General features: G+C 38.9%; 1 protein-coding gene across 2 annotated transcripts in view; it reads right to left on the bottom strand.

Moving 5' to 3' along the window:
* NETO1 (neuropilin and tolloid like 1) overlaps window positions 1-27,729 on the bottom strand; it is an 89,833-nt gene extending 62,104 nt beyond the window's left edge. The window contains exons 1-4 of one of the 2 annotated variants that reach the window (XM_029229015.1): window positions 27,027-27,729; window positions 24,937-24,990; window positions 24,563-24,697; window positions 19,596-19,844 (exon numbers count right to left, since the gene is read on the bottom strand). In XM_029229015.1, coding sequence (XP_029084848.1) covers window positions 19,596-19,844; window positions 24,563-24,697; window positions 24,937-24,990; window positions 27,027-27,054 — 466 coding nt within the window. In that variant the 5' untranslated portion in view covers window positions 27,055-27,729. The remainder of the gene's footprint in view (window positions 1-19,595; window positions 19,845-24,562; window positions 24,698-24,936; window positions 24,991-27,026) is intronic. The other variant, XM_029229007.1, reaches the window with a different exon arrangement.
* Between the last annotated feature and the right edge of the window lie 225 nt (window positions 27,730-27,954).

Here is a 27,954-nt window from a genome sequence, read left to right as displayed (position 1 = left end):
GTAACTACCCCAGATTACCGCCAAATCTGGGGATATAGTCTAGGAAGGGTATGCTATAGGAATTGAAAGAAAAGTCAACAAGGTAGGAAGATTCAAGGGAGAAACATTTTATGAAAGAAGAACATTATCTCTCAACAGGGTAAAATGCAGGAAGAGCTGTACTTTAATAATTAATGATGAGTAATCTAAAAAGAACATGGCAAAGGGTGATAAAGAGCTTTTCAGAGAAAACAAAAAGTTACTATCTTATCATTTCCCTTCCCTAGTTTTTTCTCTTTGATGGCCCTGACAACCAGCAAGTAGATTTTGATATGTAAAATTAAAAGAGGGAAAAATAAGACAAAACAATCATTTAATTAAAGAATTCATTCAGTCAAAACAGGGAATTTGCAGGTTGCATTTAGCATATGACTAAAAGTGTCCACTGGAAAATTTTTTTTCCTGCCCTGGAGACAGATCTAACCATGTTTCTTGCTCAAATGTTCACCAAAGATTCAAGTGTTTATGTGTAATCTAGAGAAAAATAATAAATGCAATAAATGCTTACTATGCAATCTATTCAATATAGTGTACCCAAAACTCGGCATGCCTTATAATTTAGATAGTCTCAGTAACCCGATAAGTTCGGTGTTGTTGTTCCCACTTTACAGGTGAGAGATCTGAAGGGCACCAAAGGCCAAATGGCTACAGAGTGATGCAGCGGGATTTTAACCAACCTCTCCAAAGTGAGTTACTTCCCTTTGAACCACAGGTTATATTTTGCTGTAGCAAAATCCTTAGAATGGCAGTTAAAAGGATCTGTAACTTTATGGCAGATCTCTAGTATTTAATGCAAACCATTCCCACAGAAATACAGTCTATACTAGACAATATAACACAGAAAAAAACATTTGGGCCCCAGCTCCAATTCCACTTTTAAGTTATATGACATTTTGAAAAGTTAATCAACTATTCTAAACAATATTAATTTCTTTATGAGAAACACAGAAGTAATGAAAATAATTTAGTTGTCAATTTCATAACATTTTTATTCAGATCATAATGAGGTTGGAGCTAGAGAAAATTCATGTTTTGTAATTCATTAATTTATTTCTGTATTTATTTTGGGCCTTGAAATCATCTCCAAATCTCTCATTGCTTGGAGAAATAAAATACTATCTTGAGTTTTTATTGGCACATTGTTTGGGCAAAAATAAGTTAAATATATGATAATTCCCCGGCACTGGTGATTTTTTTAAATCCTAGGGCACAATTTCTGGGCTGAAGAACTCACAGTATGCTAGTCAGGGAGGATGGAGTGACTACTAAGATCGTAATAGAAAGACCATGAACGCCAGAGTAGGGATACGCACAAGAGGTACCTCACAGAGGAGGGTGGTCTTCATCTGACATTTGCTGACTGGAGGAGCCATCTAGATGAACAGCGTTTTCGGTGGCACAGTGGTGCATTGGGTGCTCTGAGTGTGGTTCAAGATGCTTTAGATCAGAGTTCTGAGCACTGGAGCATCTAGACATCAGACTAGAGAAGCAAGATCACAAAATACCCTGTGTGTCCTGCTAAAGAGTTTAGATTTCATTCTGGAGGCAAAGAGCCACCACCAAAGGAGATTAATTAGGCCAGTATCATGAGCAGCTGTGAATTTTAGAAAGCCTGCTCTAGTAGATGTTTGGGTATTATGGGAGGGACAATTCTGAAGTAGGAACACAAGTTAAAACTCTGTTGTAGCAACTCAGATAAGAAATTAGGAGGGCCTGAAGTCAGTGCTGAGGTAGGAAGGTACGGCAAAGATTCAAGAAATATTTAGAAAGCATTTCTGAAGCATGTGGAGGTTAAAGAAGAGGGAAGAATGGTGAATAACTGCACAGCTTGCTGTTTGGAGGACAAGGGACTGGGGACACCATTACCCCAAACATGAAATACGAAAGGAAAACATAATTTTCTGGGAAGGAAATATTGATATTCTTGAATTTGAAGAGGACACTGGGACATGCAAGTAAAAATAGGAGTGGGTTGAGAAATAAATGGGTGAGAAAAAGGAAATACTCGAAGCATATTCTTCCATATGTTGATACTATGGTTAATGTTTGGAACACAAGTATGACTCACAGTTACTTCCTTAGGAATCTCACAGTTCAGTGAGAGAAAAATTACGTAAATAGTTAATTACAACGCAATGCGAAAGAGCAATAAGAGAGGGATATACATAGAGTCATCCCCAGGTATCCACGGAGGATTGGTTCCAGGACTTGTTGTAACTAATTAATCATTTAAAATATGTTATTTAAAATCTATAACCAGATATTTAATATCTTTAAGACGAAGACGTGTACTTGTCTGGATCATCAGTGGATCTCAGTGCCCAGCACGGTGGAAACTGACTCAGAGCAAGTACACAATACATACTTGATTACTAAGTGCCGTACATAAATGAATGAGCTGAGAAAGACATTCTAGGCAGGAGAAACGTGCAAAAGCACAGAAGAGTGTAACTGCAAATAGTTTTTTGTGAATGGAGGACTTGAGTCACAAAGAATGGTGGAGGAAACCTGGACAGACGTCAGATTGTTAAGGCCCATGAATGTCATGATAAGAAATGGTGTGCTAAGATGCTGAATGGTTTTAATCAGGAGATGGCTACAATCAGAATTCTCTCATATAACTCTGGCAAGAGTGGGTTAGAGAGACGGGGGAAATGTGTCTGAATAAAAGGACACAGGATATTACACTTGGCCAGATGAGGCATACTGAGGGCCAGAACAAACATAATTTGAGTGGGAATGGAGAAGATGAAAAGCATAGGAGAACTTTTAGGATATAGATTCATAAGCACTTGGTGAGTGATGAGAACTTAGGGAGTAGGAAAAAGAAAACTGAACATGGTTCATATAATTTGGATTTGAATTTCCGGGTGAACCACGGTACTCTTGAATAACAACAAATAGAACAAAGGAAAAGACATAAGCTTGGGAGAATTTTCAGTGTGTGGTGTTCATTTGGAGTGCGGAATTAATAAGTTCAAGTTTGAACATCATAAATATAAGAGCTAGTGTACATCTGGGGGATCCCTGGTAAGTAGCGCTCTATGGAATTGGATTTCCAGAGAAAGTGCAGTAAGGTAAATGAAGGAATATCCATGGCTTGAGTTTAAGATTAAACAATCTTTGCATTAGTCAGCAAAGTAAAAATTGTCAAAATATTGTTCTTCCTTACTGTGAAGATATCTATGGCTGCATTTAGTTTTCTTAGGAAGTACTGCATTGGACTTGCAACCTCCAGAACTGCGAGAAATAAAGGTCTGTTGTTTATAAGCCACTCAGTCTATGATATTTTGTTACAGCAGCCCAAACTGACTAAAACGTGCTCCAAAGTTCAAATTGCTCATCTATAAAACAGGGGAACATGGAAAACAACATAAATTTGTTTTGAAAAATCAAGTGATCATTGTTTCTAAAACCACTTTTAACGAGATAGTGAATGATTCTACAATTTTCGCATGCTAGAGCTCCAACAGTACTGGATGACAGCAAGTTCTACACACCCCTTTTATGAATGAGCAAATGGAAACCTAAAGGGGTGAAGGACTTGCCCAAGGTCACATGGCCCCGTTCTGAATCCAGGGTCATGTAACACGGTGCTGTGTTTAAGTGCCTTGAAGGTGAAATAACTTTCTCTCAGTTTGGTAGAACACCCCAAATGCCTTTAAAATGCCTAGTTCTTCTAATTCTTGTCACAAAAAAGTATAGACTCTCCCTAAGATATAGAGACAGTGTACATAGAGAGATCCTATCCACATTGAAAGAACAGAAAAGAGGGAAAAGGCTAATTTTTGTCTGAGGCTCTAATAGTCAAGCAAGAAAAGTTATTATTAAGTTGCTCCTGTTTTTAATTCAGCCCTTTATATTACCACAGTTACATTTGTCTGTCAGTCTCCTGCCCCCGGAGGACAGGAACAGTCTCTGTGTCTGTGTTTCCAGTGCCTACACATAGCGGTGCTCGGTGAACATGCGGTTAATGAACACATGGAGTCCAGGGGTAAGGATTCTGCAATGCGCTCACAGTCAGAAGCTGTTTCTATCTCTCCATACTCTGTCCCATTGCCTAGAAGTATAATCTCCATGTTTCATTCCTTCGAGACCAGCATATTTTTTCAGTCCTTGTAAATCACCATTTAAAATGCAGATTGCTCTGGCTGGGGTGAATAAAATTCCTCATCATATAATATTCGTCATCAGTAGAGATTGGTTTATAGGGCCATTCTCCAGCCAGGGCACTAACTCAGAATAAATATCTGTGTGAAAGAGACAGCAAATAAGATTCTAAGGTGAACACTGAAAACAGATGAGGGGGAGGAGGCACGGTAAGAAGAAGTAGGAAAGTACAAAAAGGGAAGATATGAATGGACTGCACACGATTCCCCGTCTCCAGTTTAGCCTACACCAATGCGACTTTCATCCCCACAGGAAGCTAGAATAACTCTGAAGTATGAAGCTTTGGTTTAGTAACATCCAATTGCTACATGTAGCAGTTATTGGCCCTACATCTAGAAGCCATCATACATCTTATCGGAGTGCTAATTAAACGAAAACAAACATCCCAACAAACAAATGTTGCATGCCAAACATTTCATATTTCAAGGATTATTCTTTCAGTGATACAAGCAATAGGCACATAATTATTGAAGATGATGTATAAAGATCTCAGAAAGTCTGTTAGTGGCCTAGAGAACATGTCCACAAATATACATTATAAGACTCCATAAAAAAATTGAGTTTTCTCCAGCAGCATATTCAGGGGTAAAGGAAAAAAAAAAAGAGGTTTTTTTTGGAAATCATGCTCTGGGATTTAACAAATAATCTAGGTATAAGATTATGGCTAATGTAAATTTAAGGGAAGGTAAAATTTCTAGTGAGATCAGTGTTTGTTCTAGGGATTCAAGGTAGAATGATTGACAGTAGAAATGACCACAGCAGGAGACTAATGAAAAGCTTGGTAGTCACTAAGTAGAGCAGATGAATGGTGACTAGCATAATAGTTGAATATAAAGCCATCAGCTACCTTTTGTAGAGTGCCCACTAACCCCTACAGTCCCGGGCACCGTACTAAGTATCTTCCAAAGGAGGGAGCCCCTTCCTCACCACTACCAGCAGCATAAATTTGGGGAAGAGTTCTTGGCAGGCTTCTCTTTTGGTGACAGCTCTTCTTCTAGCTGGTGCTTGGTCATCAAGGAGCTGGAGAAGAGGGATTTGGGAGCCCAAGGTTGAAGCCAGGCTTATGGAAAGACTGAGAAGCATTTGAGGTTAGGGGAGGAAGAGAATATTTGGAGGGAAAGCAAATATTTAAAATAAATACTTAAAAAATGTGCTTTTTTGATATTTGAAATAATTACCTAACCCAGCTCCACAAGAAACCTTCAATAAAATCTGCAGTATGGATCCATGACTTTGTTATTATATTTGTGGTTCTAGTATGGTGGGACAAAATGTTTTCTAACCGTCCACAAACAGGCCCAAGGTGGGAGAAGATGGTGCAAAGGATCCTACCAAACAGGTTACACACATTATGATCTTACTCAATCCTTGCAAAACTGGATCAAACAGTGAATGTAAAAATCACTTGGCAGATGGCAAATGAGATCAGAAAGGCTGATTGTTATGTTTTAGTTAATAGCTGGACAGTATCCTAAGTGCAGCTTGACTAAGGCTCACCTTACTTCCCAAATCTGTGTCTTTTTGGCCACTATGTTGCCAGAGTTCCCAGATGCAAAGTCTTAGCTTCAGCCTGGCTGACTCCAAAGCTGTGTTCTTTATACTGTGTCGCATGGCACTCTCACCTGTCACCACCAACTAAAACAAGGGGTTGTATCATGTTGACATTCATGGTCAAGAAAGTGTGGTGGAAATATATTAAGTTATTTCTGAAATTTAGTGAACAGGTAAGCTAATTGATACTATTTTTTAACTAAAACAAAATGCATTCTGAAAAGGTTTGTAAGAGGGTGGGAAGATATGCTCATTGTACTTGCAACTTTTCTTTAAGTTTGAAATTGTTTAAAAATTAGTTTTTAAAAAAAGGACACAGAAATATAAAGTAGTACACCTATGGGGGGAAATATTCAAAATGAAGTCGTCCATTATTATTTCAGCATCTGAAATTGTTATTCACCTTTTTAAAACTAGTTGACAACATATATTGAATGGACTAATTATTTTCTATGGCAAGTGCATACTATAATGTACTTCACAAATATAAATATCAGTTGTATGGGTTTAAAGTTGATTCATAAGATATAAATGATGTCATATTATTTTTATTATTGGTTACTAATATTGATGATATATATGATGGTGAAGCCAATGATAAAAGTAATATATTGTAATTATGGTTTTAAAAATCCAAGGAAAATGTTTTTTTTTTTTTTTTGCTTAATTATTACAGGGACAAATGTTGCTGTTGTCTGAAAGATGGTAAAATATACCGAAAGGATAAATTCTAGGATCACTGAAAACACCTCAATGCCCCACAGTAAAATCACAAAGGGTGAAAAATGGTCAATGTTTTTGAGAAGTTTAGCCCTGAAGCAAATAGACATTTGTTGACAGCGGGGCATAATACCTAAATATATACATTTCTTGTGTTCAAACCTCAGCTTTGCTAGAGAGATGACCTTGAACACAATATTTAAACATTTTAAACATTTCTTTTCAAAAATTCAAAACAAGAACGGCAATGATACAATACCTCATAGGTGGGCTACAAAAATCAAATGAGATAACGTTTAGAACAACCCCTGGCATATAATAAGAGCTCAACAATTCATTAGTTTTATTACGATGAATATCTTATAATCAGATTGTAGAAAGCAAGAATCACTGCCTAATCATACTATTATTTCATTTAAATTAATTTTGAATGACTGCATTTATCACGCATTTTTCTGCTGGACAATTTCATTAAGAAAATTGGGAGATGTTTTATCTAATAAACAATCCAAATACTTTTGATAAGTAATTATTTTTTATAAATATGTAGGATATATTTAATTTTTATTTTCCAAAATTATTTCCCCTTTCATATCCCTGCCATCTTAACTGTAGCCAAGAGTGAATACCATTGCTGTTTTACAATATCATAGCTTGCAATTGCAATTAGCATAAATCCAATAGAATCAAGCAACAGATAAAGTAGTAAATACGGTCTGAATGACAAGGAAATAATGAATAGAGAAAAGTAACTCTTTTCTTTTCTCCCTCCCACCCCTGGCCTATTCATTAAATTAAACAAAATGTATTTCTTCAAATCTTGCGGGACACTTGAAATCATCCTGATAATTGAGATATTATGTATTCAAAAGTAAGTATAAATAAATGACATCATTTCTAAAAGGGAGTATGGCAAAGTCCTACAGAAAGAAAATGAAAATATTATTAAATGATCTGTCATTTAATATGCAGTACAGCTCACATCTACCCTTGCACCTTTCAAAATATCCCAGGGAAGCTCATCCTTTGTAACCAGTCTCAGGGAAGTAGGTCTCTCCATAATTCAGGAAAAGGTCCCTAATCATTGGAAGACTCCAAGCATGAGACAGAAGAAATATTCTTCCCTTATTTCAAAAAACAAAATGCATTGCTAAAGTTCACCTATACTCAAAGAAAAACTGAAGCCAATTGATTACTGGCTAAAATTGTCCAAAAAGAAGAAGCTAAGACCAAATAAAATGTAAAATTCCAAAATATATAATTTTGTATTCTAACTTACTTAGACAAGAGTATTAGCTCAAACTCATATAATGTTCTATTTTAATTTTTGGGTGTCATAATTAGTTGGGGTTTTGTGCTTAGTCCTCTAATTAGCTCACTTCTTAACCTTCCCGGGCTGCTCTTCTGTGCGTCAGCTCTAAATTGCTAACAGCCTTTGCAATGTGCCCACAAAGATACCACACTGGTATTTCTCTTTTGACATCTTTAAAAACAAACATAGCATTTTCCATCCTTTTATTCTCCAACAGAAGTTATGACATAATCACCAAATCATTAAGGATGGAAACTTCAGTCATTTCTACTTTTCTTTCTCAACATGCACATCTAATAGGTCACTAAATCTCACTGATTCCAAATTTTTTCTTTCACTACATTGATGCACATGCTACTCTCATCTTGATTCTTACAGTTTCTTACCTGCATTGTTTTGTTTATCTTTGTTTCCTGTGCTTCTATTCTCTCGACTCAATCCTTCCTCCACATTCTGATAAATCACAGGCCTGCAATAAAGGTCTCAAAAATTGCAATTCAATTTAAAATATTAGTATATTTCCCACTTCACCTAAAATTATGTATGTATCATCACCATGGCTTACAAAACCATTCATTATCTGAATCAGTCTCACCTCAACTCCTCTCCTTTCAAAGCCACACATCTACTTTCCAAATGGTCTTGACTACCTGCTATACCTCTTACCAACTTCTCCATACCTGGTATCTCACTCGTTCTACCTTCTTTGGTTACTTAACTCCAGTCATTCATTCATTAACTCATTTAGATATTCATTCATATAAATTTCAGTAAATACCAGCTAATGCTAGACACTGAAGAGGCTCTAGAAATTTTAAAGGTATAAACCAAAGCTCCTTCCCCTTGAGAAGTCTGGTATGACGTGTTATAATGCATGTCACAGGGCATGACGGAGCTATGGCTGGGTGAGCACAGGAGGACACATGATCCATCCAGAGGATGCGGTGAGGGGTGTGCAGGCAAATGCCACTGAGATCTCGCGCCACATCTGGTGATGCCTCCACTTATCCTTTAGGTGCCAGCACTCTGTGTACTTGCCATGGCACTCACTATATTGGGTGTAAGTATTCATGTCCTCAAATACACGATAAGTTCCTCAAGAGTAGATTCTGCATCTCAATCATTTTCATATCTCAGCATTTAGTGTACAGTCTGGACCAATTATGGGTCAATAATCTTTTACTTGTTGTTGAATGAATCTACGAAATAATGAATCAGAGGCCTAGATGTGATCTCAGGGAATATCATGTCACATGGGAAGTAATGTTAACATTTTGACTTTATCATTAGGTAGCAAAATCCATAATGATAATGTGTCAAATGCTGGTCTCATAAGGAAACTGAAACTCTAAGACATTAAGGAAACTGCTGTTGCCACAAGTCACATAATGAGAAGGTTTCCAAGCCAAAACTTAGACAATCTAGCACTATGGCCCATATTTGGCCATGTTTAATATATGTATATATATATGTGTATACATATATATATGTACACATACATATAATATGGAACTATTAGAAAACCATGAAACTGAGAAAAATAGGTTTATGCAGAAATGAAAAACTGAAGACCCATACAGGTAGACTATAACAAAGATTTAGCACAGTGCCAATATTCTCTGAAAGGAAATGATCATTCTCCCATACATTTCAAAGGAAATACCAAAATTAAACTCTTTTCAGTTAAATATGTATTGTAAATTATGGCCTCAAATTATTAATTTTCTCCCTGATGAGGAAAGATAGGTTATCATTGAAAATAACTTGAAAACATGAGGAACTTTTCTAGAACATGGGTACCTCACAGGCATAAAAGAACACTCCATCCATAGACAATGAGAAAACATACCAAATCACATTCTTAGAACCAATTTGCCTTAAGTTAACAAAAAGTTGGGCTTTATTGTGGATTACTTTATGATCTAAAACGGAGCATGTAAGTATTGTTAGAAGAAAAACCGATATCCAATTCAAGCTAGACGTGAAAAGTGTAGCCCAAAGACCATAAATACCAACACTGACATTTTGAACAGGAAACGGAACACCCTATTTATTCATGTAATCACTACATTTCTCCTATATCAAGGGCTCAAAAATAGTTAAGACGGAAATGATATCTGAATTTTTTTCTAGAAAGTGTGAGAGCAGACCAAAAAAATGGGGCTGGCAGAGTCAGGAGGCATAATGTAGAACCTGGGGACTCAGCAGCCTGTGAATAGAAGGTGGTAAGCAGTAGGTAGAAGCTAGTGGGAGACACATTGCCTATGAGTTGTCAAGGAAAGAGGGATGTAGCCACTGCTCAGGGTGCCGAGAGGAGCTGAGAAGGGATGGGTGGCCACAGAAACACAAGAAGAGCCAAGAGGATAACGAGTGAAATGGACAGAATGGAAATGATACAAATGGTACAACAGTTGTCAACAAAAAATAAGCATGGTTTGTATTATTTTTAAATGATAATCTTCTTTTCATATAAAATTGAGATGTAAATATTATTTGAAAATGCTTATTAAAGGAAAGTAATTTACACATGAAAAATAGCTAAGAATAATTTTTTCACCAGTTAAACAATTATCTACGACAGCAGATCTCTGCAAGCCTGGTTCATTTTCATGCCCAGGGAAACCCTCTATTTCAGACTTTACCTACCATTCCCACACAACCCCATCTCTGCTTTCCTAGTTCATCAGCACAGCCACTGACCATTCTACAAATTCTACTTTGTTTGCCTGCCAAATCCGCTAAAGGAAATACACTTTCCTTTCAGACTGCACCAGCAAGCATAACAGAGTCTGGGAATGTTTTAAGGTAGTACTGATCTCTGTATCTCATTTCTCTTTGAATCACTTAGAGAAATTCCTTGGGGCTTTGAAGTGCAAATTTCAGAAGAAAAGTTCCAAGGGAATAGAACCGTCTTCTGATTTGGGTTATGATCAATAGACAACAGAATATAAGTGACATATGTATGACTAATAGGTCCTTCCGTTTAAAAGAGTCAAGTTTAGTTCTTTTGTGGCACTTGCCTTGCTGATTGTGGATAGTCCTACTATATTATAATCACTCTGTAATTCTTGTGGTAGTCTGGTTGAAGTGAGGTGTCTGAAATTAGTTGGAAAGGGAAAATGCCATAAGGATGTACTGAAGCAGAATTTCAAGCAAGTCAGCATAGCTGTGGAACGGTGGGAAGCTAGCCAAGTGAGCAAGCAGGAACAGACAGCATAGCTCTTTTGAAGCAAAGGCATCAGGCAGATATGCCATGAAGAGGCAGAGGTTTGAAGAGTGCCAGGTTCTACAAATAGCTATTATTGCCACAAACAAAAATACCAGCATCCCATGCACATCTTTGGAAAGAATCGCAAGTTGCTATTTTGTTGGGGGTTCTGCCATATTTATGCATAAAGATGGCATTTACATAAAATCAAAAGATATATATATATATAGAGAGAGAGAGAGAGAGAGAGAGAGATACATACATACATATAGAAATAGAGTATCAATTTATGTATAGGAAAGTCCAGCTGAGAGCATTGGATATTTTATATCTGGAACAAAACTACTTTAAAATTTTGAATTGATAGACTCAAATTGTTATACTCTCTGTCTCAATGGTGAATTCTTACATCATTTGTTTACTTTTTACATCACTTCTCATATCTTAACACATTTTAAACATGACTTACTTGCTATACTAATTTCCTTTTGCTCCTATAACAAATCATCACAAGTTTATCCAAACAACACAAATATATTATCTTACAGTTCTGGATGTCAAATCTGAAATGGGTCTCACTGAGTTAAAATCAAGGTGTCCCGTTAAGTGTTGTTCCTTTTCTGGAGGCCCCGAGACAGCATCCGCTCCTCACCTTTCCAGCTTCTACAGGCTCTGCCCACATCCCTTGGCTCATGGGCCCTTCAATCTTCAAAGCCAACAATGGCCACATGAGTACTGGTCGCATTGCATCACTCCAACACTGACTTTTTGGCCTCCCTCTTCCACACAGAAGGACTTTCGTGAGTACCTTGGGTCCTCCCAGGTAATCCAAAATTGTTGTCTTAAAGTAAGTTGATTAGCATCCTTAATCCAACGTACTATCTTCAATTCCCATTGTCGTGTAGCCAAATATATTCACAGATTCCAGGGATTAGATCATAGACACTTTTTTTTGAAGGAGGAAGGGCATTAGTCTGTCTACTACACGTGATTTTTCTCTTCTTATAGAAATTGAACTCATTGTAGGGAGGATAATGTCTTGTACATACTGTATTTTTACAGTATTAGCATAGTAAGTCAATAAATATTTGTTGAATACATGTAAGTGGCATATACAGCCTAGTGAAAATTAAGTTATTCTGTGAATTCACTTTAAGAATAGTTACATGAGCTATACTTAAATAGCTATAATGGCATACAAGTTATAAAATATAAAAAAAATTTTTGGTCAAGAAACTAACACTGCGGGGTGTTTTCCTGATAATAGTTTGATTTATTTTGCACAGAAATAAAATAATAAGCCTTAAACTATCAGCAAATTATTGTGAAAAAATGTTAAAAAAGGAAAACCTAGATTATAATATTTTCTTAGGCAAAATACGTAGGATGTTATCATTTGAAAAACATGCTTCTTGAATATGCAATAATAAGTTAAATGTTAAGAGTTTTCTAGGAGAAGATTTTACCAAAAAGCCTGATAACTGTGGACACCTAGAAAAAACATGAGAATGCAAAATGGAGATAGAACACATGCATTATTTCTTCATTTTGTTTCTTGAATGTCTCTCTGGCTCAAATGATACCATTTCTCTTTAGGACAATTTTAGTGAAGGGTGGACGCTGGTCCTTGGATGTTGGCACAACTGTGTGATTGGGTCCAGAGGTGATGTTCTGATTGATCACTGCGTGATTAGGGCTAGTCCGTAAGACCCCCTTGTGGCAATTAGTAAATGGTACCCATTTCTGGATATGGGTCTGTTCCTGGGCATCTGAATATGAAAGGAATCAGCCCTTCTCTCTCCCTCAACCTAGTGTCCTGTATGACAGCTGTACGCAGCCGCCCTGGGGAGAGGGATGGTGTTAGTGACTGGAAGCGAGTGGCCACAGAAGAAGTCAAAGAGACACGTGTGTTCCAGGCCAGTAACAGCAGATATCTGAGAACAGGAAATGAATCATACACTTCCAGCTCAGGAGGACTGAAAAGGCAGATTTTTATAATAGAGGTAGAGGGAGGGAAGACAAATCATTGTCTTTTTCATCACTGTGAATTAATAGGCATTTCAGGCAACAGGGGAAAGGCGAATTTTAAAATTCATACACCAGCAATGGTGAAATATGGGTGATACAGTATTATCCCTTAATTAAATTTCTTAATATAACTAAACTGAAAGTACTTGCAATATGTGATGTGATGAAAGTCATGATCTCTACCCTTTGTAGAAGGTGTAGCAGCACAGTGGTTATATAACTGATAAACAAGCAGTAACTCAACTTCTACACAGAGCTCATGAACCTGGGCAACACATTTTCTCTAGATCATTGGCTCCTTTATCTTTAAAATAAAAAGGCTGAATGAGATGAACTTCAAGGTCTCTTTCAGATCAAAAGAAAATACACACCTACAATAGAAATATACCTGAGATTCCACGTGGTCCAGTCTCAAATGTACCATATTCAAAAACATGCAGTCCAACAATTAACCACTAAATAAATATAAACACACCTAAACACTTTGCTCCACCTTTCCAGGAAACAACAAGATAAGGAAGGCATTCTTTCCATACAGGAAACTTCTTTAAAAATCTTCCTTCTCCTTTGCCACTGCTTTCAATATTCTCTGTACAGATGGGAGCTAATCCTGGAAATTTTCTCTCCCACTCTCAACTTCTCTCCTGAACACCCACCTAGACCAAACAGCATTCTCTCCCTCCCTCCCTCCCTCTCTCTCTCTCTCTCTCTCTCTGTTCCTCAGCCCTCCCCTTAAGCCCTCTTTTCTACACATCAGATCAACCGAGTCACAGGCTGAGCAGTAGAGAGTAAGGATAGATGGATGAAATTGCTCTCACACGAATATCTTTGGTAACTATTACACGTTGATAATTTTGTCCCTACCGGGACTCTCAAGTTTTTAATTTCATGTCTTGAAAAATAAGCCTCAATGAGAAATGTGAATTTGTTTCATCCATTTTCCATTTGACAGCCGTTAGAATATTTTGGGTCTACAGTGTAAATACAATAGAAAGACAATACGATACTACCTGACCTAAATGTATTCAACCTTTTATTTCTATGTTAAAAATAAAGTAATCAGACAAAGTCCTTAATTTAACATTAACCTCTTTGACTTCTTTCATCTTTTAGTGCAAAATTCAAATTAAAGTTTAGTTGTTGAAAAACTGATATCAATAGACAGGTGAAATATTTCTTTTCTTTCTCACCGAAGCATATATCTGAAGTCTGATTTTCTAGACAAGAAAATTTAGGAATTTTCAACATGGTTAATACTCACACATGCACTCACATTTCAGACAGAAAGAAAAGCACTGCATTAGATAATTAAAGTAACATCGAGCCCATGACGATATTTTACCTACATAATATATTTCGTTTAATATGCATGGAAATCTTTTTAAAACACTCCATTTAAATCACTGTACTGCAGTGTATCCTTTTCATTGCCTTTGAAGTCAATCAGCGTGGAGTTTCTCAGGAGGCTAGGAGTTGGGCAGAACGTCCCTAAAACACCTCGGGCTGCTCAGATGAAAGGTGCTAAGTACAAAGATCCTAATAATTTCAACAGAGTTAACAACTCCACTCACTCCCAAGCCAATACCTAACTCGACCTCACCTATTCGGTACTTTGAGGCATAATCCTTAAATTAAATTTCTCCAGTAGGGTGTGTGTAACCTTGTTTCATAAAACTAGTTCAGAAAAAATAACATCAAAAGAGGAAGATTCCAAAAACATCACATTCTAGGTCTGCAAAGGGGAGAAAATCTCTCCATTAGGAAGGAAAGCACAAGACTAACAAGAGATATTTGTTCCTACAGAGATTGAAAGGGTTACTTTCCCCCAGAGTAGAACATCCTGGATGTTCTTCTTTCTTCATATCTAATAAAGTCCTTGATAATATGCCTCTGGACTGGGGATACAGCGAATACAGTTACATGTTTTCTCCTTAGTTCATATTTTCAACCAACAAAGAAAATTGAGGCATGGGGGCAGCTGGATACGGGGAAGAGTTAATCTCTACTGAAAAGGCATTCTCAGTGTAAGTAAAAAAAAAAAAAAAAAGTAGATTGTGGAGAAATGGTATTCCCTCTTCTAAACTTCCATTCAAATTTAAAAATTCATTTAAAAATACATTTTAAATTCTAATAGCAATTCATTTAAAAATTACCAACTATGGTATGTTCTCTTTTTTTGATTTATCTTAAATACTTTTATTTACATTAGTAGTAACAAAAACAATGTTGTATCCTTTTCAAAAATTTAAGCATTACTGATAATGCTGATAGAAGTTCACTGTATCTCTCTCTCGGTCCCTTCAGTTCCTTCTCATCCACCCACATCATCTAAGGTAATCATCGTTATGAGTTTGGTGAATGTTATTTCAGTATTATTAAGGTAATTTCATTATAAAGTATTTTCTCATGATTCATTTTTATATAACACATTTGGTTTAAATGTTTTTAAGAAAAACATTATTAAGATGAGAAAATAGTATCAGTTTATTGCAATGAACACTTCTATATGTTTTCTTGTTCAATTATCTGTGAGTTATCAAATTTTGCATCATGTAACTTTTCACATTTTCAGTGATTGACATTTCTCTTCACGGAAGTAGGAGAGTGTATGTAGAGGAGACCTCACAACACAACTGTGCTTGCACAGGAAGAAGAGAGGTTTTCCCAACTGGCATCACCTGGAGGCTCCCACCAGGGCTCTTGGGTTCCTTGGCCCTTTTTCAAACCTCACACTGTCCTTCATTTCTGCAGGCCCTGGGGGTTTGACAGGCTGACTTCTCTCTGACTGTTACTCAGTCTCACGATCCTTCTTGTGCATGCTAGACTATACTCCTAGGTGATTCATCATTGCACTGTGGACCCAGGTAATGGCACAGTATCTACAGACAACCGCATCCATAACATAAAAACTGCGGAGTCATCAAAATGTGCCCGAAGATGGAAAACCCCTTTAAGTGTGTATCTGTGGCATCTTCTCTGGCTCTGCCTTCCTGCCCTCCAAGTCCACACATGATCTCCAGCTGGCTAGTTCTCAGCGACCACCAGTTCAGAAGTAGCTCCTAGGAACGCAGGAGGGAGGGATTAAAAGGCTATGTTTTAAAGTTGACTCAGAAAGGAAGTCAAAGATATTCAGATATTAAGAGATAGAAACAAGTTTTGAGATAAGAGTTGACACAAATTAGTGTCCCAGTCAGGCATGGCCGAAGCTGAAGACTGGACAGGGGTACTGACCCATGGCAATTTGGGACCTAGAGCATCATTGGGAAAAATGGTCCATGTTATCAAGATGAATCATCACGTACCTTCGCTGGATGCTAGTAAACATGCTTCAATATTTGGATTTCACACTCACTGTACAATGTTCTGATTCTAATCTGGATGCCCATGTATGGTCGCTTACAAGAAACAATGAGCTGTGTGATTCTAAGAATTCTTACTAAAAACGTATATATGGGCTTCCCTGGTGGCGCAGTGGTTGAGAGCCCGCCTGCCGATGCAGGGGACACGGGTTCGTGCCCCGGTCCGGGAAGATCCCACATGCCGCAGAGAGGCTGGGCCCGTGAACCATGGCCGCTGAGCCTGCACGTCCGGGAACCTGTGCTCCGCAACGGGAGAGGCCACAACAGTGAAAGGCCCGCGTACCGCAAAAAAAAAAAAAAAAGTATGTATGTTTATATGCGTGTACATATATGTACATGTGTGTATGTGTGTATATTTGTGTACATTCACATGTATGTATATGTGTATGTTTAGCTTGGTTAATGTGATTCGTTCCTAAGCGTGGGTACACTCTCACTGTGCTGACATCAAGTTTCTGGGACTGTAAATTAAGATCCAGATTCCAGATCATGGTAAATTCTCAAAAATAATAAAGACCACCTAGCCTTCCTACTGCTATTTCTGCTCTATCATATTTTATGACTGCTATCAGAAATAACTATAACCCTCATGTGGAGACTTAGGCCCACTTAAACCTAATAAGGAAAAGTGACATCGTGTGGTATTAGTTTTTCATATCCATCCCAAAAAATCAGGGAAAGAGAAGTTGTAATTTAAAAAGTCTGGGACACTTGCTCTCCCAATAAACTACGCCAAGCCTCCTTTACTTTTAAAGAAAACGTGATCAAATTAATACAATAATAGCTATCAACAGTTGAGATCCCATAGGAAGTGAAGAAATCCATAAATATGCATTGGTCGATAATCAAACAATCTTCAAACAATCTTGTGAGTAATCAATATTATCCCTACTTTACAAATAAAAATATTGAAGCATAGAACATGAAGGATCACGTCCAGAGTTTACAGCAAGCAAGAAATAAGAAATCTAGAATTGGAAGCCCAACCTGCTTCCAAAACCAGTGTTCCTCACAGCTGTGCTGGAGTCCAGTTCTCGGGGTGACTGGGTGGGAAGATCTCTCCTCCAATGTGCATCCCACCCTGGGGCCCTCGAGATTTCAGCAATGCTTTATCACGTAAATGATTAAGTTGACTTGAGGAGCTCTCTCAGTTCCCACAGGTCACCGCTTGAAGCATACCACCAAGTAAAAATGAAGCCCAAATTAAACTAAAGCCCGCCTGACTCCTTATTCCCTAAATGCTGTCTAAATGATCACTAATCCCTACCCCCTTCCGTCTACATTAACTAAGTGGCTTCCTCAATATTGCCTCTTTATGGAATGAGCTGTAGATTACTGCGTCACTCAGGCAATGTCCTTGGGCCATAGCGTGTCAACTTGTGCAGTCATGGAAGTTTTACACAACTCCTTTTTATGGTCCTACTTTCCCCTCAGATGCCAAGTGTAGGTTTCCCGGCACACTTCACTCAAGCTTATCTGAGTGACAGCAGAAGCCTCAGTCTATCCTTAACTCATTCTTAATTACATGGAATCATCTCCTCATATTCCCCTCTGATTCAGATGTTCCTGGTTATAAAATCTTCTCCTTCTACAGATGAAGCAAGGTGGATCTAAAGAAACAAGGAGCAAAGAACAATGCTCGGGAACAAAGAAGCTTTGGAAAACCTAGGATATCAGATTGAACGCCACCATTTATGTATCTCAAGTAGAGCTAGAAACGTGGATAGAATTGCTTAAGTTGATATAGTATGTTAGTTGACCCTACATTTCTAATGAAACTACAGTTTTAGATCCTCACGTTGTTCCCATGATCACCAGTCCCAAGGTGAAAATATAACTTACAAAAGCCTAGATCATACCATGTGCCATTATTTTTAGATCCTAGTTATACTCAAAATTAGCAGTTAAGAAAATATATATATATATTTCCATTGAAAACTCTAGCACTAATAAAGTAATCTCAGTGTTTACACCTTTCTGGAACACATCGAATCGGTTTGATTGCCACATGTGAAATACCCATGACTTTTGTGACCAATCCAATATTATTAGCAAAGCATAATGAAAACCACAATCTCTTAGAGATATTATAAAAATATTCCTAATGTTTAAGGCTAAGGCATATGGTAGGGTTAATATCTTACTTATTTTAATTATTATATTATTAAACCATAATATCACAATAAAAGTCATCATTAATCTTATATTAATTATTTCAAAAATGTTAGTGCTTGAACTGAGCATCATAGCCCTGCTCTGATGTTACCTCTGTAACATGGAATGGAAACTTGAACAAATTTTACATATATTCCAATTTAATTTACTGTCTTTTATAACCTGAGTAAAACAATATGTACAAACTTAAAAAAATGTAATTATAAATAAATAATGTCCTTTATATAAGTTGAGTCATTTTTCCATCAAAAAAAAGTGACTTCATCAAATCTCAAATTGCTTCAGCCTGATGTTCTTGCAGTTTAAAAATGTAACCAATTTTTATTATATTAAATGATAACTCATCATAAAGTGAGCCAGTCAACATCACAGACCCTTTTGAATATCAACAGGTTAAAAGGAAAACTGACATAGAATAGATAATTATATAATAACAGCTAATGGGTACCAGACCTTGCAAATGGGTATTTGGCTGCTATGGGGCTCACTTTTCCTTTTACCACAACTCTTAGGAATTTGCATTTCTAAAAAGAGATTAGACTGACTGCTTTATACGAAGACCCATTTGCTTTAAAAATTATAATTTTCAAAAAAAAAATTATAATTTTCAGAACAGATGAATTTTTTATTTGAGTTCTCCAAAGATCATTTTGATGGATACATTTTACAATATTGCAATTGCCTTTTCAAGTTTATTAGGATTCAATGCATAATTAGTTTCTCTATTACAGACGGCCTCTCAAATTACACGTTTCAGCATAACGGAAGTCCAGCTAATTAACTGTGTTGCTGATGACCATGTAAGACCCCTGAGTCACTATGCTGTACCTCTAGTGTAGGCTAAATTTTAAAGAAAAATTATTTTCCTTTCAGAATTAATGAAATGAAAAGAGAAAGTATTGTAGGTTTGGTTTTAAATAGAACTGGGAAACTCTTTGGAAATTATTAAGTTGTCTTACAAAAGTTCTTATAGTATGAAGATAGAAAATCAAGGAAGGAAAAGATATAGGGAAAAAAACAAGCCCCCACTTACCAGGTGTGAAATTGTATCGAGCTGAAAATCCCATAGATTCCAGCTCTCCATCAGCAAAAAATTTAATCCATAGAAATCTTCCACTGGATTTTATTACAGGTGGATTTTGTTGTCCACAAAAACGTCCAATTATTGGAGAAAATCCAAAAGGTCCATCTCGAACTTCAATATGATCAAATTTGCACTCCCAAGAAGGTTCAATAGAGTACTTTTCATCAAAATAAAGTTCAATGCACTGTCTTGGGGCAGCTGGAAAAAAAAAAAAAGAAAGATTATGTCTAGAAGGTCCTTTTTGTTTTGTTTTTTTGCGGTACGCGAGCCTCTCACTGTCGTGGCCTCTCCCGTTGCGGAGCACAGGCTCCGGACGCGCAGGCTCCTGACGCGCAGGCTCTGAACGCGCAGGCTCAGAGGCCATGGCTCACGGGCCCAGCCCCTCTGCGGCATGTGGGATTTTCCCGGACCGGGGCACGAACCCGTGTCCACTGCATCGGCAGGCGGACTCTCAACCACTGCACCACTAGGGAAGCCCTAGAAGGTTCTTTTTAAATCCGTAGTTTGGTTTCTCTGATTCTACTTCAGATTTTATCTGTATAACTCCTATCAAATTTTGACTGTGATATGCATAGAAACGCTAAGCAACTTTGTTATTCTTAGCATCCTTAGAGATAATACTTCCATAATAATGTCTAAGAGATGCTTCTTAAAACTGATGATGTTGCACAAAATATTATCTGATATAAAATGACCACTTCAATATCTAACACAGAATGAACAAATCACAGTAGTTTTGTGAAAACCTGCTGACTCAGGTTTAAAAAGTAGAGAGGCATCTCTCTGTCACTTTTCCCACATCTTCAGGAGAATCCAGTTTTAAGGTCAGAAACTTGAGAACTGTTCAGCATGGAGTTAAACCATTCAAATAGTCCCAATTAGATGTGTTGATTAGATTGAAGTGTGTGTAGAGGGATATTAAGAGTAATTTTCCTAGAACGCAAATATTATCATGTCATTCTCAGGTTTCAACTTATTCAGCAACTCTCTATCAGCTATAGGAAAATGATCAATTCACTTGACATACAGGTTTCTTAGAAGTATCCAACAACTCACCCTGCCAGGGTCTTTTCACCTCGCATACAGCCCAAGTTCAGGCCACTCCAGGCATATCATGTTTTCTAAGACAGCATGCTCTTTTAGGCTTTCGTGTGTTTTCCCACTTTCTTGAGTACATATATACCTCCAATCCAACTCCTGTTTATGTGGGAAAATCTTGCTTAAAAAAAAAAATCTCCTCTCTACATCTACTTACTAAAGACAAAACCCGTATCTATTCACCTTCTTTTTTCAGCATTCATGCACAATACTTGTCACTGAGAATTTCTCCAAAAAAAAATCTTTGTTGGGTGAATTATAAATGAATTTATCTTCATAAATGTGTTTACAGCTCTTTAAATAACCATGGAAGAGCCTGATAGGGTGAGCAGCTCCATAAACCTCCACATGGATGCATTTGCTAGTGCCCTTCCATTCTTCCCTTGTCATGGTCAAAACTGTTCAAGATTCTGGCATTCCAGGCTGATACTCAGCCAGAGTACCCCCAGAATAGCCATTACAGTTGTTGAAATATCCACACGTTTATCCTAGTTAGTAAACTGCTGTCTTGAGTCCTTCGGTTGCTTTCTAGCCACTTGATCCTCTTTAAAGACCAATCACCTCCAGAAACTTGAAAGTTAAGTCCTGCCATGGCAGGGCCTGCTTCCCACGTGGTCAGCAATCATTCGGAATGACTACTGTCCCCCCACACCAGTTCTTAAATATATATTGAATATCACCCTTGAATGGCTTTGAAACTAAAGCCTTGCATGCATGGGTATCAAAATGTATATAGAGTTGAGATACATGATTACTTGAAAATTAGAGACTTACAAAAAAAATACGATCCTGATATTCTCTGGCTTTTCCTTCACAGTCCGTGTTGACTTTCTCCTTACTCTGCCCTCCCTTACATGTCATTTTCCAGAAATCTATTCTATGTCTTCTTTCCTCTCTTTCTAGACCAGGGCTCTGGACGCCACTAGCATCCCAATGGAAAGAGATTATAATATAATAATGTCTGCAGCTCCACCTAAGCCCAATTAAATCAGAATTCCTGGAGGCAGACCCAAGCATCTGGATTTTCCAAAAGAGTTAAAGTGCTCCAAATACACTTTGGGTAATTTTATTCATACTCGCAGCCTCAACAGCAAGCACTATATTTATCACCTATAAATATATATTTTTATCCCAGAGCTATCCACTGAACTGAAGACCACACATCCAATCTCTTCATGAGACACCTCCATAAACACCAAATGGAACACATTATTTTTCCTTTAACCCCCCTTTCTCCACCTCTATTCCTTATCTGACATGGCAATTCCATGTAACACATCACCAAGCCAAAACTTTAGAATAGTCCTGAGATTGCCTATTCTCTCATCCCTACATCCGGTCACGCTAGACTCGGCTTCCCAAATACCTCTCATTTGTTCCCTTGACTCCACCATCAATGTCACTTCTGTAGTTCAGGCTTCTCCTATGGTTTACTCCACCTTTCACAATAGTTTCAGCTTATGTTCTCTTCCTCTAGTTTCTTCATCGAAATCTCACCTTATTCTTTTTCTCGAGTTACTTCAATGGCACTCGCTTGTCTATAACATAAAGTCCAAACTTGCCTGGGTGGAAGATGGATGCCAAGTTCTCCTTTATCTGAGGCCACCTGCCATTCAGACTCCTTACTTGCTGCTCTCCTCAACCTCTGCAGACACCCTATGATACGACACGTGTGTAACCAACCTCACCGTGGCTCTGAACCTCTGCACGTGCTATTCTACACAGAGGACAATTATCTCCTGAATGTTCTTTAGGACTGAGTGTAAGCATCTCTTCCTCCTTATAGACTTCTTGTCTTTCTCTCTATTCCAAAACTGCTCATCTCGGGGCCACTTGAGATTGTTTACTGAAAAAAGCATAGTCCCCAGGCCATGTCGTAAGTTCCATTAGGCAAGTACCATGTCTACTTTGTTCAATACTCTCTAAACAAGAGCGGTTCAGCAAATATTTGTTAAATGAATGTATGAATGGAAAAAAGACAAGTATGAAGTATTTCAAGATGGGTATAGAAGTATGATTAACAGTGACAGGAGGTTCTATTTATTTCCCAACTTTAAGTTTTGTCCTTGACATGACTACGAATGAATGCAAATATGTGCATGATATTAGAATCAAATGTTAGCAATGCATTTAAATTATCAATAAGAATAAACATGAAAGCACAATTAACATGCAAAGATTTTCTTCTGAATTACAAGAGAATTAGCTGATGTTATTCTTTTTAATAATTTGTAGTTTTGAAATACTGTTGCTTCAAAACACAGATTATGTTATATGAAGTTAAGCAAGACATTTAACCCTTCTGTGCCTCAGTTTCCTTATATGTACAGTAGGGACAACAAAAATACCAAATTTCTATGATTAAGTATCTATGTATATGTATATATATATGTATACGTACACAAGTCGTCCCTAGGTCCCTGCAGGCAGCAGGGGAGAGGGGAGGCGGATGGTTCCAGGACCCTCCTTGGACACCAAAATCCAAGGATGTTCAAGTCTCAAGTCCCTTACTTGGCCCTCTGTATTTGTATCTGTAGGTTTTCACATCCTCAAAGTCAATCAGCCGAGGATCTTAAACTAGTACTACACGATACAATTATACAGTATATGTATTACTACGTATAACAGATATGTAATATTAACTTGATTGAAAGAGCAGCTAATTTTAACCCAGAATTTCCACATTTCAGTCTCCTTTTCTATCTATCATAAGAGGAAGAAAAACCGCCGGAGCTCAGTTTCTCAACTTTATGCTTTTATTATCAGAGCTTATTTCTCTCTTCTTCTTGTAATATGGTGTATCTTTGCTAAAAGTTCAACTTGAAGCATGACAAGAAGAGAGGAAAGATCTTGGTCCAGAAATTACAAAAAAAATCATTTCTAAATGAAATTCTTGAAATCAGTTAACCAGAACATCTTTTAATTTGAAAGATCTATCAAATTAACATGTTCCTTGCTTATAAGTAAACAGTGAGCATAAATACTGTCTTTGTTAAGGTAACTCTGTGTGTGTGTGTGTGTGTGTGTGTGTGTGTGTGTGTGTGTGTGCTGGGGGAACACAGGGGTTGGGGAGGTTGAAAGTTTTGGGCTATTAAGTACTAACACATAATATTGAAAACTTCTACCACTAGATGAAATGTTCATGTATCGGTATCATCCTTAATAGAGACGTGTCTACAAGGGTAATGGAAATGGAAAATGTTCAAAGAGAACTGAATCCCTTTTTCAGCACTTTTTATCCTTCAAGCTGGGGAAAAAATGATGAAAAGAAGCATCATCATTTGGAATCCTGACTTTGGCATGAAAGTACGAAAATATCACTTGTGAGCACAAACTAAGGCAACTGCTATTCAGATTGACATTTGGAAAATATGATCATAGATGTACTTCCGACGAGAATATGTTTTTCGTGCTTCATATTATTTAAGAGAAAAATAACAAATGTATGGGTTATTCTACTAATTATTAAGCCAAAAAAATACTAGTTGCCAAAAATGTTACACATTAGGTACTATTATGCCAACCATGCATCCATTCCATTAATGCGGAATTCCAAATCAATTACATGAACTGCGAAATGAACTGCTGTTGATTTCTTTTTATTTCCCAGAATGCACCTGTTTATAAACCATTACTAATAATTTCAATAATTAGCTGGACCCCAGATTTTACAGCTATTTGATTCACTCAGAGATATTTATGTGTATGGTCTCCAAAACCAATTTTTGTAATGTCTATATGCATATTGTCCATCCAAAGCTTAGAGGTGGCCAGATTTGGCTGACTGTTTTCTCCAGCTCTGGCAGTGGCTTCCTCACCTTCTATGATGTAGATGCACTCCCGGTCAGGGGGGTACTTGCTGGGATAGTTCGGAGAGGTGAAGACACCTCCGTCTGCGTGTTTTGTCCAACTTCCACACTGCACAGACTTCGTTTCTGAGGTGCTTTGCTTTTCTGGAAAAAAAAAATTGTTTTTTAAAGCCACTATCCAATTTTTTATAAAACTAAAAATAGAGAGGACATTCTTACAATATCCATTAGTAAATTAACTTCTAAATGGTGTCGTAGTCAAAACCAATCAATTATACACACTATAAAATGCTCAGATAGTCTGGAATATTAAGAATGTGGGGAAAATAGGAAAATGCAAGTGACTGGAGGTCTTCCACTTGCATTTTTCTAAAGAAACACACCTGTTCCTTGCTTGGTTGCCCCAGACAAATGGAGGATGATTAAACTTGCTACAACTGAAACAAAAAAAGAAAAATTAGAAAGCTTAATGTACACCGAAATGATCAAATTCTATAACAACATAACAATTTAAAGATAAAATGATATCAAAGAAGATTACTTTATCACTTTTAACTGTTCCAAGCAGACTCAGAACTTGCAAAAACTGATAAAATGTACAAATTTGTACAGATAAATTGTACAAATCAGGACAACTTAGGAATCTCCTCAGGAAGTAATGCCAGTTAGGAATGGCTGAGACCCAAACTCCTAAGGCAAATGCAGACTTCAAGACTAAAGAGTTAATATTGTCACCTACTAATGTCCCATTACAGCAGGATTTCAGGAGTATGTCTGAGCTGCTCTGTGTGAATGACCTTGCTAGTATCTCTAAAGCAAGAAAGAGGGACAGCAGGTAAAAGGGTGAAAAGGAAAAGTTGTATTTTCATCAACCATGTTATTGTGTTTTAGAAAATAAATACTTAGGCAAAATCCTATGGCAGGTCGGGGGAGGGGAACAGAAGAAAAACAGACTAATGTGGATTGATGGTGTTAAGCAGCATAATTAAAAATATTTCTTATAAAATGATGAACTACCAAGTAACCCCAGTCCTCAGCATTTTCTAAGCTCTGAAATTAATCTCTTCTAGCCTTAACTTTGATTTAATATTTAGTATTATCCAGAAATATTTTATAATTTTGAGAAAGGTTATTTCTATAGGCATTTTATTGAGTCAGTTTTTCCAGTATCAGAAAGAGCCTCTGATCTGTAACTTAACAGTAAATCTACGAAGACCACTGAAACTTGCCCTTCTGTTTTACTTCCATATCCTTGAGTTACTTAATATTTTTGCAAAGCCTAAAACTGAGAAAAGCATGAAAGTCATCTAGTCTTCATAATTTCTGATTTTTCATTCTCTATTTCTGTTTTTATTATTGACTTTGTTGCTCGATTACCTAAAAGCCCTAAGTTCCATTAGGTGTATAATCATACGTCCACTTAAAAACGCATTTGGAAAAGGGAAGGTATAATTCACAATGCTTTCCTTAACTAAAGCTCACTACAGGATCTTACAAATTTATGCTTAAAGATTATTCCAGGAAAAGTCTGTGGGCCTTGCTATTAGTATTTGAGAAATGATGTCAAGTATTGTACTTTGTACTCTAGCCTGGCTCTCTGCTTTTAAATGAAAATATCAGTCGTTGCTATTGTCTGTGCTCAGGTAGGAAAACAAAAGTCTTACTTTAACGTGCCGTGTTTCTACACCTACACACACGCACGCGCACACACCCGGGTGTACAGCCATCAGTATCAAGCTAGAGTTTGGGTGTTTTCACTCAGCTTTTCCTGTTCTGCGGGCATCACGTTGTGGAGCGTGTGCTGTGATTAACACAGCGGCAAAGCCGGTCCTTTGCGTGGCATAGCCACCCTAATCCTTGCTTTATAAAACTGTGAGATTTCCACCATATATTTTCTTACACTGCCGTTTACTCGATGACTTCTGACACTATTTTCCTCCAATCCCCCCCCCCGCCCCAATTGCACGCGCACCACACACTCGTGAAGCAACACTAGAGGGCTATCTACTCTCCGGAAGAGTTGAGCTTGGCCCTCGCCCTCCCCTCGGGGGCTGCGTTCAGGTGAACCACAAACTACCCACGGGGGTGGGCAGGCGGGCCGGCCGAGCTCAGAAGCCCCCGAAAGGAACTATCAGGCCAGCTCTCTCCCTCTTTCCACAGGCCACCTCGCTCTTGCGCACGTGCCCACCCCCGAACTATTCGCCATGCTCTGCCCCGGGATGTTCCTGCCCACGGAAAGGCTGTTTTCCGCGGCAGATTCTGCGATCCAGTGACCACCGCCTTGCGCAGCCCGCACGCCGGTTCTATGATGCTGCGATACAGAAAGTTTACATCTGCCCCAGACTCGCGGGGCCTGCGCGGTCCGGCGGGAGCGCGGCGGTGGCCAGGCTTTCCCTGCGCGTTCGGCCACGAGGGAGGGCAGGCGGGGAGGACGGCACCCGGAGAGCCCCGGCGCGGCGGGAAAGGTACTCACTGTGAAACAAACTGCGTCCATAGATCATGTCTGTTCGTTACACCCGAGGCTCCGATCTCCACTAATTCCATTTAGAGACAGGGAGACTTCCAGCGGTCGGGGAGAGGTCGGAGTCGAGAGGTGTTTTGGATATGCAAACCAAGAGCAAATGAAGGGGGGTTGGGGTGGGGGGAAGTGAGAGAGGAAAGAAGGAGATCGGAGCCCACACGGCAGCAAGATCCGGACCCGTGCGTCCTCCGCCCCGGGCTCGCGCTCGCCCTCTCAGCGCCGCGAGGCCAGCAGCATCCTCGCCGTGACGCGCGCCTCACACCCGGGCGCCGGGCGCCACCATCAGCGCCGCCGGCGGCAGCACCCTCCTCCTTTGCATCACCGCCGCCGCCGCAGCCGTCAGGAGGGCGCGCGGGCAGTCGGCGCGCGGGCGAGCCCTGGGGTGTCCCGAGCCGGGGCCGGGCGGCGGGCGCGGCGAGAGGAGCGGGGCCCAGTCCGGACCGACGGCAGCCACGGAGCGGACGGCTGCGGCTGGGGCTCGCTCAGTCCCCAGTTTCATACACCACGAGCAGCAGGTCGGAGCAGCCTCCGAGGGAGGATGTCCAGCAGCCCTCCTCTCTCCAGCCCTTGGGGATCTTCCGCTGAGGCATTGAAGACCGGAGGAAGGGGTCGGTCATCGGCTCGCCGGGCTGCGCGCCACCTCTGCGATCTCGCGGAAAGAGGAGCGGGGGGTGGGCGTCTGGGAGGAGGGCCGGAGGGTGGTGGAGGGGAACCGAGGTGGCAAAGGGGGGCGGGGACGGGAGGGCGGTGGGGGTGGGGGGAGCGGGAAAATGACAGTTACCAGGTGGGCGCCTGAGTCATCGCCTGGGGCTGCGCGGCCCTCCGGGAAGCCCGGGGCCGGCGTGAAATCGGGCAGCTCGGCGCGGCCGGCGCCCCCGGG

This window comes from Monodon monoceros, unplaced genomic scaffold (assembly GCF_005190385.1).
Source record: "Monodon monoceros isolate NGI ecotype Baffin Bay Population unplaced genomic scaffold, NGI_Narwhal_1 Super_Scaffold_1, whole genome shotgun sequence".
Classification (NCBI taxonomy): domain Eukaryota; kingdom Metazoa; phylum Chordata; class Mammalia; order Artiodactyla; family Monodontidae; genus Monodon; species Monodon monoceros.
This window is presented reverse-complemented; position numbering and strand designations above follow the sequence as displayed.